The 17,943-nt window shown below is 37.0% G+C and overlaps 2 protein-coding genes across 4 annotated transcripts in view; both read right to left on the bottom strand.

The window, feature by feature from the left end:
* Positions 1–17,943, bottom strand: part of JAM2 (junctional adhesion molecule 2) — a 407,749-nt gene that overhangs the window by 301,813 nt on the left and 87,993 nt on the right. The gene's annotated exons all lie outside the window — the stretch shown is intronic.
* Positions 1–17,943, bottom strand: part of GABPA (GA binding protein transcription factor subunit alpha) — a 33,835-nt gene that overhangs the window by 10,352 nt on the left and 5,540 nt on the right. For 2 of the 3 annotated variants that reach the window (XM_067739253.1, XM_067739254.1), the window contains exons 2-6: positions 15,752–15,853; positions 12,144–12,288; positions 9,960–10,044; positions 7,629–7,874; positions 1,970–2,164 (exon numbers count right to left, since the gene is read on the bottom strand). In XM_067739253.1, the coding sequence (XP_067595354.1) occupies positions 1,970–2,164; positions 7,629–7,874; positions 9,960–10,044; positions 12,144–12,288; positions 15,752–15,828 (748 nt within the window). In that variant the 5' untranslated portion in view covers positions 15,829–15,853. Of the gene's footprint in view, positions 1–1,969; positions 2,165–7,628; positions 7,875–9,959; positions 10,045–12,143; positions 12,289–15,751; positions 15,854–17,584; positions 17,739–17,943 lie in introns of those variants that run through there. The other variant, XM_067739255.1, reaches the window with a different exon arrangement.

Below are 17,943 nucleotides of genomic sequence, written 5' to 3'. Positions count from 1 at the left end.
CTGGTACTACTGGAACATTTCCTAATTATCTTCCCCATGTATTGTAGGACTTGGATGAAGTTTCACAAGAAGGGAAGCTGCAGGAAGCTGGTGGCTCAGGTGGGAAAACTAACACAAATATGTAAAGATGGAGCTCTATCTGTTCAGTACTGTGTCTCCTTGATAGATCATTGAGGAAAAGATAATAAATGCTGGGTTAATAAATGCCTTTCAGAAATATGCTGTAGACTTCACTCTACAGGAGGGGCCAGAGAACTAGACTGTGCCCAAAGGAGCCTGTTCTGAGAGGTAAGGCTTGTGAATTATAGAAAGTCTGCCAGAAATAGCCTTACACACCACCCTATCCATTCCCAGATTCTGAGAATTAGATTCCCAAACCAGATGGGATTTCCTCACCAGGCAAAGAACCACGGCCCGATAAGCAAGGAATTCCCTAAGATACTCATCTAGGCTCTGGGGCTTTGTTACTTTTGAAAACAAAACAATTCCAGAGCAGAGCTCTTCTGAAGAAGACCCATTCTACCACTGACTGCAAGGAGATGGAAAGATACACAAGATTTCTCTGCCCCCTGTACTAGGAAAAGTCTCCGAATGAGCTTTAACATTTGAGAAGCACTGGGAGAACCAGAGAGAAACAACCAAAAAGTGCTGACCTGGGAGACAGAGCGAAAACCATGAATTTGAGAAAAACTAAACTGTAGTCTAAACACTGCCCTTGTTCTATTCTCGAGAGTCCCTACAAGAAAATGTTTCTGTAAACATAACTTACATGTTAAAAACCTGAAACAATTCAGGAATTTACCTTACTCAGCTGAAAAGCTCTGCAGAGAAGAAAACCTGCGAAGCCAAGGATAAACTTTCAACCAGAACATTCAACTTATTTATCTAATAGGAACTGAAACTGGAAATAAACCGTGTAAATATAATGAATGTAATAAGTCTTTTAAATATTTTTCTCCTCCTGATATTTAAGAGAACCAACACAAGAGAGATATTACCAATAAAAACAATGAAGGAAAGCTTCTCTACAGAGCTCATTTCTTATTCAACAGCAGATGAAAACCCTAAGCATTAAATGATTGTGAAAAATCCCTCTACCAGATCTGTCCCCTTACTGGGTACACAGTAGGATGAAATGCTACCAGTTACATTTTCATCCATAACCGTTATAAAACAAAGTCAGAGTGTCCTATTCACACATTCTGAAAACTATATGGGTTTGGCTAGCATTCCTGATTTATTTAACAGTGTCAGGGAATGGGTTACTGCTAAGATATTTTAACAGTCACTGAAATATAAGATGGATTAAAATTCAAGCAAAATAATTTACATCTATTTGAGCTCTTTTTGTTGGACAGCCTTAATCATAATAATGTCTGTCAAGCAACATGGTAACACTATAATCTGTGGCTTCCAATTCAAGATGGTGTGTTGCATACTTACACTTCCCCTTTCTCCCTTAAGATCCCATTCAATTAAAAGATATTTTAAAAGATTTAATCCCAATAATGAAGGGAATGCGAGGGAAGCCACCTGTGAACAAATAACCTTAAATTTCTAGAAGATGAGCATAAAGGACAGGACTGACTGATGAAACAGAAGTCAACAACTAGAATATATGAACAGAGCTAAATGCAGGGCACAGAATCTTACTTCAGAACTTGGATTCTAGGGTTAGTCTGCCTGGGTTTGGAGCCTGGCTCTGCCTCACCCTAGGTTCTATAACCTTGTAGGGGCTCTCTAAGCCTCAGATTCGTATCTGAAGAGATAAGGAAAGTAATGATCTGTGGCATTAGTACGAGATCAAATGAGATAATACATATAAAGCTCTCAGTACAACCTTACACAATTAATAAATGTTAATTATTATTGCTATTATCAATGAACAATTTAGATGAAAACAAAGTTATAAAGAAATAAAACTAAACTTAAGCTACAATGCAAATAGACAATAATTTCAATTTTATACATTTTCGAAGAAGTTCCAGATGACTCCAGAGAATTTCTCCCCGAGGAACCCGCTGAAAAAAATCTTCTTGGTTGAGACTACAGAGTTCTCTTCCGGAAATATTCAGCGTAGTGAGGTCTATATCGGTCATGCTGAATTCCTTCATTACCCAAACCACCCAATGCAGGACTTGGTCTGTGGACCACTGTATGGGATCTAAAGAGAAAAATATTACCATTGGCCTAGTTGCATCTTAGATATTATATAAATTTACAGTTAACTTGTAAACACACACAAACACGCAGATAAAATCCAGACAGGTTTCTTTTTTTTACAAGTAAGTGAAGTAAATAAACTCATTATATGAAATAAAAAAGATTCTTATGCTCTATTTTCTCCTTAGCTCCTTTTCAATTTCTTAATCTAAATTTTTGATGGATTCACTTATTTCTACATCAGTTAGTCTGGAATTTTACCAAGAAAAACAAAATGCAAAACTGCTCTCCAGTGGGCCAAATGGAAGAATAAAATACATGATTACTTTGTAGAAAATGGAGTAAATTAAACAAGTTTTAAAAAATTATTTTGTAGTAGTGTATGATTTGATGCACTGAAAAAATAAAATTATAAGGGGTTTCTGGGGAGACATATTCTCCAAAATATGAACGTACTCTTTCCTCACTTTTACTTCTTGTAAAAAGCTAGTTGTTCCTGCACTTACCCTTATGGTAGCACTTACAATACAACACGCTAATTGCATGTCTACTCAGCTGTCCCCCCATAAAACCTTGAGGTCTTAAATATAAGGACTGTGTCTTGTAAACCACTGAATCTTCAGAGCTTACCACGGCGCTTTGTGCGTACATTTGTTAAATCTATAAAAGGTGAATCCAAATAGTTTCATTTTCTTCATCCTTTTTTACTACTGAATGAATTCACAAATAAAAAAGATGGTCAACATGTGTAAATAGTTCATGATTGTATCCCTGGCATGTAACGGAATTTCTACTCACAGAATTTTAATAAATACTAGCTGAATTAATTTTGGTATAGGTATTTCTGCACGGAGAAGGTCATCTATCCAAATGGTATTGATTATATGCCCCCAAGATACATGCTATTCAATAAGAAAATAAGTGAGGAAAAATAACACTCAGGTACTTATCAAGAGCCAATTTACAGTAAAAATGAATCAAACATAATACAGGATTGCAAGCCACAGAATTGATTTTTTGTTTGATTTTTTTCACAAGGAAGTTAAGGAAGGAAGATTCTAAGAAGATGGCAGCAAAGTTTTAAAATTTCTCTGAATGCACACATAAAACAAAACAAAACCCACCACTAAAAGCAACTAGAGAGCAAAACCAAAAATCCATGGACATTTACAATTAAACCAGGTGACATGATATCCCCATGGAACCCAAAATACATGCAGGTGAAGAAAAAGCAGTAACAGTCACAAGAGCTGTATGGTATCAGCATCTGTGCAGGAGAAAGCAGAGGGAAGCAAAGGAACATCTCACTCTCCATCCTGAGCATGCGAAAAACTGAACACAGCCAGGAAGTATTCTTTGAAAGCACAGTTTTGCCCAACCCAGTAGCAGAGGAATACAAAGGTCCATGGTCAGCTTTAAAGGGGATGGAGCAGTGAAGCACCTGTGAAATTTTCAAACTAAGCCAAGGATCACTTCCAGAGGAGAAGACCACAATAAAGAGAAACCGGTGGGAGTGGAACTGAAATTGAGTAGCATCGAAACACGAAGGAAAGGGAGAGAGGAGGTCCAGATAAAAGTGAAGTCAAGGAACTGACAGGAACTGAGAAAGCAAGAGGCTCTATTTTTTACTACTACTCCAAAACAACAAACAGAAGGAGTTCTGGAAAGTTAGAAAAGCTATCCTGAAACACACTTCAAAGTTCAAGTAAGCACATTTTATGTAAACGTGAACAAAAAAGTATCAGGATCAAAAAGTTAGAGGAGGGGCTTCCCTGGTGGCGCGGTGGTTGGGAGTCCGCCTGCCGATGCAGGGGACACGGGTTCGTGCCCCAGTCCGGAAAGATCCCACATGCCGCGGAGCGGCTGGGCCCGTGAGCCATGGCCGCTGAGCCTGCGCGTCCGGAGCCTGTGCTCCGCAACAGGAGAGGCCACAGCAGTGAGAGGCCCGCGTACCGCAAAAAAAAAAAAAAAACATGTTAGGGGAAAATAGTTAGTCTGCCTTGTTTTCTTAAATAATATCAGGTCTTCTAGTTTAACATAACTAATTGCCATGCATGTTCTCCCTGCCTCTTTTCTCTAAGTCCTTAGTAAAATGATGCTAAAGAAACTTCTGAAAGATGTAAACTCACAGGAACATGAGTGGGAAACGACAGAAATGGAAGCATCTCCCCACCACGTAGGCACCAGGAACACTTTAGACCGGTCTACAAACCGAAGAGTGAGACCCTCTCCACCCACTCCACTTCCCTTTCCACTTCCAGAATGCAACATTTACACACACACATCAACCCTAAATCCTCACCCCAACCTTCTACTCCTGACACGTGTTTGGCCAATTTTCCAGAGAAGTTGGGAGACCCAGGAAAAAGATCTATACATGCTGACACTTGAAAATCTTTTAATAAAATGACCAACACCCCATTTCACCAGCATAGTCAACAAACTCCTTCCAGACTTCAAACTAATTAGCTTTAAAGTTATTCACTCTTAAATATGAACAGATGGTCAAAAATAATCAGATATTTGAGAGACTATAAGGAAACCACTAGATGACCAAAAATAAACAGAAAAACAGAACCCAGAGGAAGCAGAAATAATGCAATAACAAACTGCAAACAACAACAAAAAAATAATAAACCTCCACTTCACTGTAATCAACATAGAGAGGAGAGAAAACATGATATCTGTAATATAAGATCAGAATGCTATGGAAAGGTAACAACCAAAATAAATAGCCCTTGTAAATTGAAACTAAAAATCAGGTTGCAATATAAAGAAAAGAAAGGGACTTCCTTGGTGGTGCAGTGGTTAAGAATCCTCCTGCCAATGCAGGGGACACGGGTTCGAGCCCTGGTCCGAGAAGACCCCACATGCCGCGGAGCAACTAAGCCCGTGCGCCACAATTATTGAGCCCGTGAGCCACAACTACTGAGCCTGTGTGCCACAACTAACTGAAGCCCACGCACCGCAACGAAGAGTGGCCCCTACTTGCCGCAACTAGAGAAAAGCCCGCGCTCAGCAACGAAGACCCAATGCAGCCATAAATAAATAAATAAATAAAAAAACAATATATAATTAAAAAAAAAGACAAGAAAATTTGGCAGAAAGTAGTACAAATAGATATGAAGATGAAAAATAAGGAAGAAAAAAGATGTAGAGGATCAACCCAGGAGATTTGATAGGAGTTCTAGAAAAAGAACAGAGAAACACAGAAGGTTATTATCAAAATAATAATGAAGGAAAACTCCCCAGTACTGACGGCAGAAATTGTGTAGATCAGCACTGTCCAACATAATGCAGGCCACTATGTAACTTTAAAATTTTCTAATGGCTACATTAAAAGGTAAAGAAACAGGTGAAATTCGTTTTGATAATAATTTCACTTAATACATCCAAATGTTTTCATTTCAACATGTAATCTAGGTAAAAAATTTATAAGATTGTACATTCTTTTCCTTTTGTACTGGGTGTTTTACTCTTACAGCATATCTCAATTCAGACCAGGCATATTTCAAGTGCTCACATGGGACTGGTGGCCACGGCACTGGGCAGCGCAGGGCCAGACTGAGATGCTACACAGAAAAACCGAAATTGACAGCAAATGAAAAGATCCACACTGCCACTAGACTTGGTCTTAACAGCTTTCTTATTCTTTGAGGAATGGCTTAGGTCTCATCCTTCAAACTGGACTCTTTTATCTTGTTATGAATAACTCCTATCCTTGCTTCTTTAATCTTTCCTTCTCCCACTAGTTCCACACCATTTATCTACAAATACACTCAGGTCACCACCAACTCTTGAACCTTCAATATTATTTATTTATTACCCCAGCATTCTTCCCACCTGCCCCCCCCAATTCATACTCAATTTTCTCCATTTCTACAATGTTTATTTAGTTCTTATAATTCACCTTTGTTGCTCCAACTCAGCAGCTGCTTTTATCTAAATCTACCAATGAGCCTCTAATGACCAAATGTAATAGATATTACTCAGTCAGCATTCTTTGACTTTCTCAGCAGTGTCAAGACTTGTGACCATCTAAAACTCTTCCCCAATTTCATCAGCACTATATACGGTTCTTATTTTCCTTCTATCTGTTAAAGCTTTCCCCCCACTTCCTGTTCCTCAACCCTAAATGTTGACAAGGTCCAGCATTATGTTCTCTTCCATTTTATCTCTCTCCGTCAGAGACTGCATCTACTTGTATGACTTTAACAAATTCAATGTGACTGAGTCCCAGATAACATCTTTATCTCCAGTCCAAATTTTGTGCACCTGAAACTACTTTCTGGTGACCTCCAGTTGAATTTGTACTATTACTTGAAAATCAAGTACAATCAACACTTTCCCTTGAAAAATCTTTCCAATACCAGACTTTCCTACCTTCCCCACTAAGGTTTAGAAGGCATGGACTATCTTTCCTGTGCACTACTGAAAGCCCAGAATTTAACATGGTGCCTGGCTCAGGAAATATGTAATGAAGATGTAACCAATTCTTATATTATTATTGCCTAGCCACCCAAGCTTGAGAAGTTAGATCAATACTTGAATCTCCCCTCTCTACGTTCACACAATCCATCAATCAGTTGCTCAGTCCCATCATTATTTTGATTCATCTCCTCCTTTCTGCTCCCACAGAAATCACCTGGTCTAGGCTAACCTAAATATTATCACCTAGTCACACCCAAACTACCTGCTCCAACTTATGCCATATACCACTGCCACATTCATTCTCAACTGTCACTTCCATCAATCAAAAACAGTTCAACAGGGCTTCCCTGGTGGCGCAGTGGTTGAGAGTCCGCCTGCCAATGCAGGGGACATGGGTTCGTGCCCCAGTCCGGGAAGATCCCACATGCCGTGGAGTGGCTGGGCCTGTGAGCCATGGCCGCTGAGCATGCGCGTCCGGAGCCTGTGCTCCGCAACGGGGGAGGCCACGACAGTGAGAGGCCCGCGTACCACAAAAAAAAAAAAAAAAAACAGTTCTACAATGCTACAGAATAACTCCTTACCCAATGCATCTTCTCACTACTCACACTTCTCAGCTTTGCACAAACATTTCCTGTCGGCAATGTCTAGCAGTTTCCTTGTCTATAATAAACTCTTCCCCAATTTTCCCCCAGACCACTATGATCCTTTTGAGATTCTAAGAGTATGTTTCTTTATACCAGTTATTGACAGCTTAAAAACATGTTACGTTTATAGCAATTATCTTTTTTCATTTATCTTCTCTCTCGTCAACTACATTGTGAATGCCCTAAGGGCAGATTTTTTTCTTTGTATCTTTGTATTCCCAGCACCATCATATGTTACAGTCCAAAAAAAACAAAAACAAAACCAAAGAAAATCAATATATTTCCTAAAAATTCTACATTTAAGATAGATAATCTACTCACCCTACTGTCTTTCATGTCAAGCTTAATTCTTATTATTCTACCTAACATAATTATTATGCATTTTATTACCATAGGGTATCCCAAGACGTTCTTGCTCTTTCCTATAACCTTCCAGAGCAGCAGCCCATCTCGTCACTTGTTCTGAGGTTTCATCTGAAATGGTTGTAATGTGTTTTGTGCCATCAAGAGTTATCACTTGAGCTTCCTCAACAAGATGTGCTTCTGCTTCGGCATGGTGGGCATCTGGATCAATAACTACTTCAACTGTTTCCGCAGGTTTAACAATTTCCAGGATGTTTAGCTTTGGTTCAATTCCTTACCAGTGATTAAAAAGAAAACAAGTATATCTAAGTGAAAACACGGAAGTCTCTAACAAATAAAAATTTAGTTGAGTTTATATGTTCTCAAATGGTAGAGCAAGGCTCCATTTTAAATATTTTTAGCATTATGTCTAGAGAATTTAAACAGATTTCTATTAAATGAGAAAAACAACAATTCAGCAGAACTTTGATAGATTAGATAACAGTATTGTACCAATATTAATTTCCTCATTTTGATAACTGAACTGTGGTCATGCAAAAGAATTTCTTGTTTTCGGAAAACACACTAATGTATTTAGAGATAGGAAGGAATAATGTCTACATCTCATTCTTAACCAGGTCAAAAAAATAATGTGGGGATGAGGGAGAGAGAGAATAAAGCAAACATAGTAAAAGTTAACATTTGGGGAATCTGGGTGAAGGATATCCAGGAATTCTTTTACTACACTTGCAACTCTTCTGTAAGTCTAAAATAATTTAAGAATACCACCACCACCATGCATATATACACACACACATGCATGCAAGCACACACACACACCACCTACAAACATTAGGGAAAAAAGTACCACTATGGAATAGAAAATTAAAACTACACTATGGAGAGTATGAGTAGCTACTTATCCTGAGAAGTTGAAAAAATTAAAATTATTTACTGACTCCTTTTCTTTTTAGAAGACAAAGTACATGTATTAAAAATGAACAGACACTAAGCTTGTTACATTAAATTCACATCATTAAATTCTGATTTTCATTTTCAATTGAATGAAGAAAAACCCAAATACTTAAGATATTCAAAATAGAATAAACTAGCCCTTTATGAAATAATCTCAGATACTTATATTAAAATAACAGCTGCAAAAAACTATCATACTACTTAACAGCTACTGTTTGCTCACTGATTCAGTTACAATCTATATCAAAAATTTAATCAAAGTGTATTTGCAAGAAAAAACAAAACTCAATTTCAATATTCTGAAGTTCAATCAGGAAAATCATTATTACAAGAAAATATACAGCTATAATTCATCAGGTAGTGTAAACAGAAGTCAGTTCTTTCAAATATACATGAGGAAACAAATTATAATTTTTGAAGAAGATTTTTCCTAAAAATTATCCCCTAATCCTCCATTCAAATTGCATCAAGTCAACTCTTCTTAAACACACCTATACTGAGAGGTCACTAAACTTTTAAAGATAAAAAACAAAGATTGATTTTCTTTCCTATTCCCAACAATAGTAAATCCTGGGGAAATTAAGGATCATAAGTAGGTAGTTACCATTTTCATAATGTGAAGAAAACTTTGGTTTGTGAAATATAATTGTAAGCAATACAATATGTTCAGAGATGAAAATTAGTCTAAAACTCTGGTTAGAAATCTCAAAAAGCCACATTTAAAAAAACTAAAATTCAACCCACCAAAAATGGTTTCCTAATTTTCTAACTTGTGTATTTACACAGATTAGTAAAATACTGTGATGGATATGGCTGACTGGGTCACATCACATCCTTTGCAAATTCCTCTCTCTGTGCTAAACTGCAGAGACTATACATGTCCTTGCAGCTACGGCTGCAGATGTGATTTAGGTTCTAGAATCACTGCCATGAGCGTTCCATTTGGAGATGAGTTAAGAGGGGACAAGCAAGCACACGGCATCCATTTTTTGGCTAATGTGAATCACTGAAAAGGCAGCATGGTTCCAAATCGACAGCTATAGTTGTGGCTTTCAGATTTGGCATTTTCCAGATCCCGGCAGAGCAGCAGCTTCCTTGGCAGTCCAGTTCTACAGCGTGGCTGAGGCATTCTTAGAAAGTCAACTAGAACCTGTTCTTTCAGCCCTCCCTGTGATCCTGTTATTTACTACTCTGTAATATACCCTTTCCTGATTAAAGTAGGTAGAATGTGTTATACTATCTGCTTCATCCTGACAGATAAAACAATTAAATCAAAAGCATGAATATTTGGCTATAACATCACATTTACTAATTTAGACAACCATCTAAAACTTATAAAATTGAGTTCCCATATTAGAAAAACATGAGCTAAACTTTTAAGTAACAACATTAAAAGTAACTTACCTTGGTAAGAAATTACCTGTACACTAAGCTGTACAGTTCCGTCTGTCTTTACTCCTTGGTCAAATAAACTTCGTTCTGGATCCAGCTAAACATGGATAAAATGATTAAGATTATTTTAGCTCAGTCATCTTGTTTAATATAAATGGATGTGCCAAACAGGACTTAATTACTGAGGCATACTAATTAAGTTACAGAACACGTTTAATTATTCAAGTTGTCCCATCATTTAATTCTTTGCCAAAACTGAAAATAACTTAACCACTGTGGTAGCAATTAAGGACAACACAGACGACAGGATTTACTGTAAGTGGTGGTTTTCTCTAGCTCTGGAGTCTAGTTTAGAATTTTAAATAATGCCAAAGGCAATTATTTTTTCTGTAAAAGTATTTAAAGTAGAAGATAATGCTATTTATCTGCCATGAATAAGCAAGGGTGTTTTATTAGTGGGGACAATTTATATAAATTTATTTATGTAATTCTTGCCATATCTCCCTTTTAATCAATGATACACATTTAAGATCAGGGTTAACTCTAAATTTTTGATCATAAAGTTAATGAAGTTAAAGGACTTATAACCTTACTACTTGACCTAGCTGTGAATATCTTTAATCATAATTCTGTATCCTTTCAGTACCTTTCAGTATCAGTGCTTTTGAATACATTTCACACAAATGGCAAAAAGTAATTCTGACTTCTAGACATTTTGTCATCCATTTATAAACAGCCTTCTGTTGTAATTATTTTGAATAATGTGTATCTGTGTCTGCATATCATACAGCTGGAGGTACAAAGCTCCTCCCACTCATTCCCAAGAATTCAGCCAATACTGTAGTCATGGTACAAACATATTTTCTAATATTAAAAACATCATACACATAAAGCCTAAAATCTTAAGTGACTATGCATCTAACTTAAACAGAGACAAGACAAACTTTGTAACCCTACACTTGGACAGGTCAAACGTGGCAGCTTCACTCCTTAAGACAACAGTCTCTGCCTGACATTTTGTTAAAAATTCTCCTCATAGCAAGATTTCTCCCCTCTCCAGTAGACACTGGTATTATCTACTAGAAGCTAAAGCCTGTATAACTCTGAAGAGGGCTCTCAGGTACTGGACACTCTAGCTAGTTCAGTTAAGAGCTGGCACAAGGACAAAAGCATGATATTTGATCTCAGGTCATATTCCTTAGAGAAGTACAACTCAACTGTTGTTCATCAGCTCTGAAGTCAGCACTCATCTGAAAATACAAAAGCATTACCACAAGCAGCAAGCATTCTGACTCCAACTGTATATTTGCATTAATTGACATGGAGAACAGAAGTTACTATCCTCAGATCCTTTTTGAGGAGGAGAAGGGGGAGGGGGACAGGAAGAAATCCAAAATGTCCTAGATGCAAGGCCAGCTCTGAATTCTATGATACTATAAATTATGCATATTTCCATTTATTCTACCAATATATATTGAGATCCTATGATAGGCTGGGTACTTTGCAGGTGTTACTTTCGTTTTGCTTAGGTCAGGTATTGTAAGAGCAGCAACAAATATCAGAGCTAAAAAACAAGTAAGAGATTGAGTCCCTTAATTTTACATATGAGAAAAAAACAGGTCAAGTCCAGTGACAATGAATTATTCAATAAAAACTTTATTAAAAAGTCAGCCTCAAACAAGTGAAGAGTTTTAGAGTCACACAGGCCTGGGTTCACATTCCAATGTATCCCTTTGTAGCTTATCCAAAATTTACTGCTGGAGCAAATAAAGATGGAAGGGAATATAAAATCATTTGGTCAAACTATCTTTAAAAGATGAGGAAACTGATGCACAAAGAAGTTAAAAGTTAGAAACAGGGTGTGAGGACACACTTCTTCAGCTTCCAAGGTCAATGTGTTTCTCACTACTCTACGTTTTAAGCTCTGATTAAAATGTATTTAAACTTCTCATTTTATATTTGTCAAAGTAAAAAAAAGAATGTTTGATTTATTACTCAATCTTTTAAAAATAATTTTAAGTGGAGGAAATTTTTCTGAAAGAATTCTTTTTACTTCTAAATGCTTACATTTTATAATAATATAGGTCAAATGGAGAAAAAGGTCACAGCTAGAGAGAAAAGGCCAACAGCAACAAAACATTTCTAATGCAGATATAAATGCTGAAATACAAATCTCAAAAAAGAAAAAAATAATACCTGGATATCTTGCAGGCAAATTTCATGAGCATCCAAAGAACACTGCAGTCTTGGTTCTAGTAGTTTCTTTAAATTGCCTATTGGCTCATTGATGTCTATGGCCTGGCTTACACATTCAGCTGGAGTGTAGGTTTGTTCAACAATGCTAAAGAATACAATGTTAAAGGATCCAGTGTTAAAGAATATAATGGTTAACAATTACATTCTTACCCTGGATATTAATGCAATGATATGGTGAAAACAAAATTCAACACCAAAACACATTTCTGGCCTTTGAAACTCCTTTCTGCACAGACACCTTTCACAGTGGTAGGCTCATCAACAGCTAGTGTTGTCAAGCTTAATACTGAATCACATCGCACAGAGAAATGCTAGCTTGAAATTTAAGGCACCTTTTCAAATACACCATATTATATACATACATATGTATGCATGTGTGTATACACATACAAATATTGCATATACAATATTTAAGGAGAAACATTTGCATTTATATTATATTTCCAAGTTATTTTGAAGAATTTTAGGCTCAGAAAGGAATATATAAAGCCTCTTCAAAACTTGTATGCCATCTCTACTAGTCAATTTCTCTTTCCAAGATTAATACAATTTAATAATGTAAATTATAAGACATGAAAATATAAGTTATCAAAAATATTTTCATTTAATCTAATCTGAAAACTACTGGTTATAATCAGTCTAGATCCACCTTAAAAAATTATAATTTTCCTTTAAAACTCTCTAAGGGCTCTTTTGCGTTATTATTTCATACTTTGAATTCTACAAAGTTCCTTGAGGTAAAATCTCTGGTACGTAATTCTACGTATCTTTTGTGAATCCTTATTTGAGGCCAAACAGAAAATAGGTACCAATTAGTATTTGCTGAATTGATAAACCTAGAATTCAATCAAGTTTCATGACATGTTTAATTTATATATGGTTTAAATCTCATTTGCAGTTGTCAAAAACAGTATGTATTTAAAATTTGTCAAGTTCCATTTTCACATAAATTCCAAGTATAATGCAATATACACATGATATTCACTGAACGTATTCAGCCTAAATTCCTAAAACTTTTAAAATTTATAAAAGAGAACAGTCATGACTGAAAAAAACAAGATTATTTTAAAATAATAGTAAACATATTCTTATTACTATTTGTTAAGGTAAAATAATTGGGTCTTTTGGCTAAGTGAGTATTTTTACTAATTCTTCAGCTATAGCAGAGTGGGCTATATTTTTCTTTTTTTCATAACAATAATCTTTAAAATGTCACTTTAACACAGATTTTTAAAGACCTATTTTACATGAGCTCAACATTTAAAACACTTTTTAATATTCTGTTGCCACCATTTAAACCTTGGGAGATCCATATAAAAAACCTGATTACCAATTTCCCTTGAGAAAGTGTGGATGATCTCACATCACTGGACCTAAATTTCTGCATAGCAATCTGCTACAACTAGACAGCTAGCTATAACTGCTTCCTTTACATAGCTACTCCCCAGGTCAACAGTAACTATCAACCACAGTAACTACCAATATCTTACATGAGACATCAGCAAAGGTTTTCTGTAAGGGGTCAAACAGTAAAAACTTCAGACTTTGTGGACCATTTGTATGTATGTATATATAAAAATAAATACGTGCATGTCAGTCTCCAAGATAGCCCAAATGATTCTTACCTCCTAATATTCACATCTTTTCATAGTTCCCTCCCGAATTGTACCAAGGTTGGACTGTGTGACCAAAGGACTAAGGACTAAGAGTGATATATGTACTGCTTCTTAGATTAGGTTATTTAAAAATAAGACACTGTGGCCAAGGCTCTCTCTCAGACCATCTGCGTTAGGGAAAGCCAGCCACCATGTCATGAGCAGCCCTGCACGGAAAGAAGCCCATGTGGTGAGGAAGCGAATGGTCCTGTCACCAGTCTTATGAGTGATCTCAGAAACAGATATGCCAGCCTCAGTCAGCTCTTCAGATGACTGTAGCCCAGACGAACAGCTTCACTGCAAGCTCACAAAGTACCCTGAGCCAAAGCCATCCAGCTAAACTGTCCCCAGGTTCCGAATTCTGAGAAACTTCGTGCGATAATAACAGTTGGGTGCTTTAAGCTGCAAAGTTCTGGGGTAATGTGCTACCTAAATAAATAAATAAATGTATGTATGTACGTATACACACACAACCTAAACATTTATATGTGCACATGTATGAAAATTAAGAAAGACATGCAGCCTATTGTTTCTTCCGTTGGAGAAAATAGCATAATCGAACATGTTGAAAAGCTCCATTAAAAATTTAAGGTCTCCCAGGCAGCATGTCAAGGTATTTTAGACCTTTTCTGTCAGGAAAATGTTTCTGTACCAGGGCATGGTGGGGGAGGACAGGACGGAGGACACTAAACTGGGGTTTCTCTTTTGAGCTAGAGCCAAACGTCTCTTCTGAGCAGAAGAGGTGGCATAAGTAACCGCAGAAAAAATGGGGGAGTTGCTAATTAACTGGCATGAAATCTCAATTATGCAAGACAAATAAGTTGTAGAGATCCATTGCACAACATTATGCCTGCAGTTGACAATACTGTATTGTACACTTAAAAATTTATTGAGGGTAGATCTTGTGTTAAATATACTTACCACAATAAAATACAATTTTAAAAAATTTAAGGTCTTTAACCTCAGCTGCACTCTCAACACTCAGCATCCTACTCAACTTTAGTGATCTTCTCCATTCCCATCATAGTTGTTCTGAACCTTCGTTACTCTATGTCAGTTTTCTGCTACCCTTGAGGTCCTTTTACTTTCAGTTTATTATCTCCTGCTTTACAGAGTAAAGTAGGACTATTAGCCATTACCCTCCTCAACCTTCTTGACTCCCAAATCCCTATTTTTTACCCATATTCTCTCCTTGGATTCAGAACTCATTACCACTGCCCTCCTTCCTTAATGGAGTAAGTAATATTCTATTACTATTCCAAAAACTAACACCTTTCACTTCTCTAAATGCTTAGTACTGTGATGGCTCATACAGATGTATGTTTCCTCAAATACAAGGTAGTCTCTACAAGGGCAAGTTACAGTCTCATTTATTCATGTACTCCAGACAGCTGTTATTTGTTGAATTAGTTCAGGCTGTGGATTAAACTCTTACTGAAATAAAAGTAATCAGCACTGACAAAAGGAAAAAGAATCAAACAGTGCCTGAGGGGGAAAAACCATCACAATCAATTGCTTGATCATTATCAGCTATGCTTATTACTGTCTTTAAAACTATCTTTTCCTCCCAGCTACAAAACCAACAAACCCAGTAAGTCTGAGGAAAAAGGCAATACATTATCCCCCAAAATGCTGAGGTCAGTTGGAAAAAAAAAAAAAGGCCCCCAAAAGAACTTAGCGTGATTTTTTTTTTTTTTTTTTTTTTTTTGCGGTACGCAGGCCTCTCACTGTTGTGGCCTCTCATGTGGGATCTTCCCGAACCAGGGCACGAACCCGTGTCCCCTGGATCGGCAGGCAGACTCTCAACCACTGCGCCACCAGGGAAGCCCTTGGCTTCATTCTTAATTAGGCATGTTGATAATATAAAAAGTGGTAAATTAAAAAAATACCAACCTTTCTTCTGTGCACTCTGGTTTCTCTGTTCCATCAATCTCAATTTCTATCAGCTCCTCTGCTTCTCTTTTCGTCATGATTGAAGTATTTCAAAAGCTGACCCTACAAAAGTTAAAATGAAAGACATTCTGAAATTATCTGCATAAGCAGACACGGTATACAAGAAGTAAAGACCCAATTCAAATAAAAGTGGAGGATAAGCAGAAGAGGAGGAAGAAATCTTCACATATAAAAGAAAATCCACAACTAATATTTATAAACTAGTTTTTGTTTAAATGGTGTTTATTAGCCTGACATGACATCATTATCATTCCCTTGGATTTACTGGGATGTTTTCAGCCCAATCTCAGCCAATAAATTAATTCAGGTTACTTCAAAATTAAGTGAAGGCATGTCAACTATATTACAGCAATTCAGTCTTAATAACAGATTCAAACCTGCAGCTTAAAAATCAACATAGAAATTCCCTGGCAGTCCAGTGGTTTGGACTCTGCACTTCCACTGCAGAGGGCATGGGTTCCATCCCTGGTCAGGGAGCTAAGATCCCTCATGATGCATGGTGTGGCCAAACAAAAAACAACATGGAGATGAACAATTTACAATGGTTCAGCTAAAAGCTGTACCTTCTTAGCAGAATTTATTGCAAACCATTATACTGACAGAATAATATAAAAGTTAATCCCAGCTTTGTGTTACATTTCTTATAAATGCCAGTACAATATTCTCAAACAGCAAAATAAAGTAACAAAATCATTATAGATATGTGCATTATTGCCCTGATTACACACTAGAATTTTATTTATTTATTTTTTTTGGCTGCGTTGGATCTTTGCTGCTGAGCGCCAGCTTTCTCTAGTTGGGGCAAGTGGGGGCTACTCTTCGTTGTAATGCATGGGCTTCTCATTGTGGTGGCTTCTCTTGTTGTGGAGCACAGGCTCTAGGTGCGTGGGCTTCGGTAGTTGTGGCATGCGGGCTCAGTAGTTGTGGCGCACGGGCTCAGCTGCTCCGCAGCATGTGGGGTCTTCCTGGACCAGAGATCGAGGATCAAACCTGTGTCCCCTGCACTGGCAGGTGGATTCTTAACCACTATGCCACCAGGGAAGTCCCAACACTAGAATTTTTTTTGATTGTTTTTCAGATGTGGTTTTATACATTTTAAATAAACCATTACTTCAGTTTTTAATTCTCTCGTGTAAAATTATTACCTGCTACATTAAACTTCCATTGATTTTTGTACCATTGATACATTATGTGCCATTTTGTACCATTTGTACTCTTGATACTAAAACATTATAATTAAAAAAATGCTAAGTAATGCATAAAATAGCTGCATATATTGGTATTTCCTTATGACCATTTCCAAGGTGTTAATGTTTCAGGCTGTTAGGACCTCACTGTAGGTCAGTGAATCTGTCTCTGGACTCAATATATATTCTCAGTCCAGAATAGAGTTTTCTAAGTTTACTACTACATCTAAAAAAGTACTTCTAAGTGCCTTCGACTCTCTGACTTGCAAGGAATGGTCCTCTAAATTTGGTACTTTAATGTTTATAAAGGAGTCCATGCTCCCACTTTAAAGATTTGACAAAATGAAGAATTCAAATATTCATTCCTATTAATAATAACCATTATTTACTGAGTATCAGGCACCACATTCAAATGCTTTACACAGAACAATCTTATTTTGAGTCCACCCTCATAAGAAAACTATCCAGAGGTTAGTGAGGCTAAACTGCCTGTGGCTCCATAATGTCATGCTTTAGGTCTATCAACTGAAGTACATGCTCTATACTGCAAATATACACTAGAACAAGAGCCTCCACCATCTCTTACCTGGAATAGCCTCTTCCTAACACGTTTCCCTGTGTTGGTGCCCTTGCCCCCCTGCAGTCTGTTCTCAGTCAATACAACTGCCAGTGTGATCCTTTTTAAAACTGAAGTTACATCACAGCACTCCTTTGATACCATTCACAGTAAAAAAAAAACTAAAGACTTCACAATGGCCAACAAGGTCCTACGTGATCTACTCCCCATCCCCATTCTACTACTGCTCTGACTCCCTCTCCCACACTGGCCTCCTTACTTGTCCTTACATCTTTCTTCCTGTCCACAGCACTCATCCTCTAACATACTAATAATTTACTACATTTATTGTCTTTCTTTCTCTGTTGGATCACTGCCAGGGTGCAAAA

The sequence above is a fragment of the Pseudorca crassidens genome, chromosome 5 (assembly GCF_039906515.1).
Source record: "Pseudorca crassidens isolate mPseCra1 chromosome 5, mPseCra1.hap1, whole genome shotgun sequence".
Lineage (NCBI taxonomy): Eukaryota > Metazoa > Chordata > Mammalia > Artiodactyla > Delphinidae > Pseudorca > Pseudorca crassidens.
Note: the sequence above shows the minus strand (reverse complement) of the source record. Positions and strands in the feature narration are given on the sequence as shown.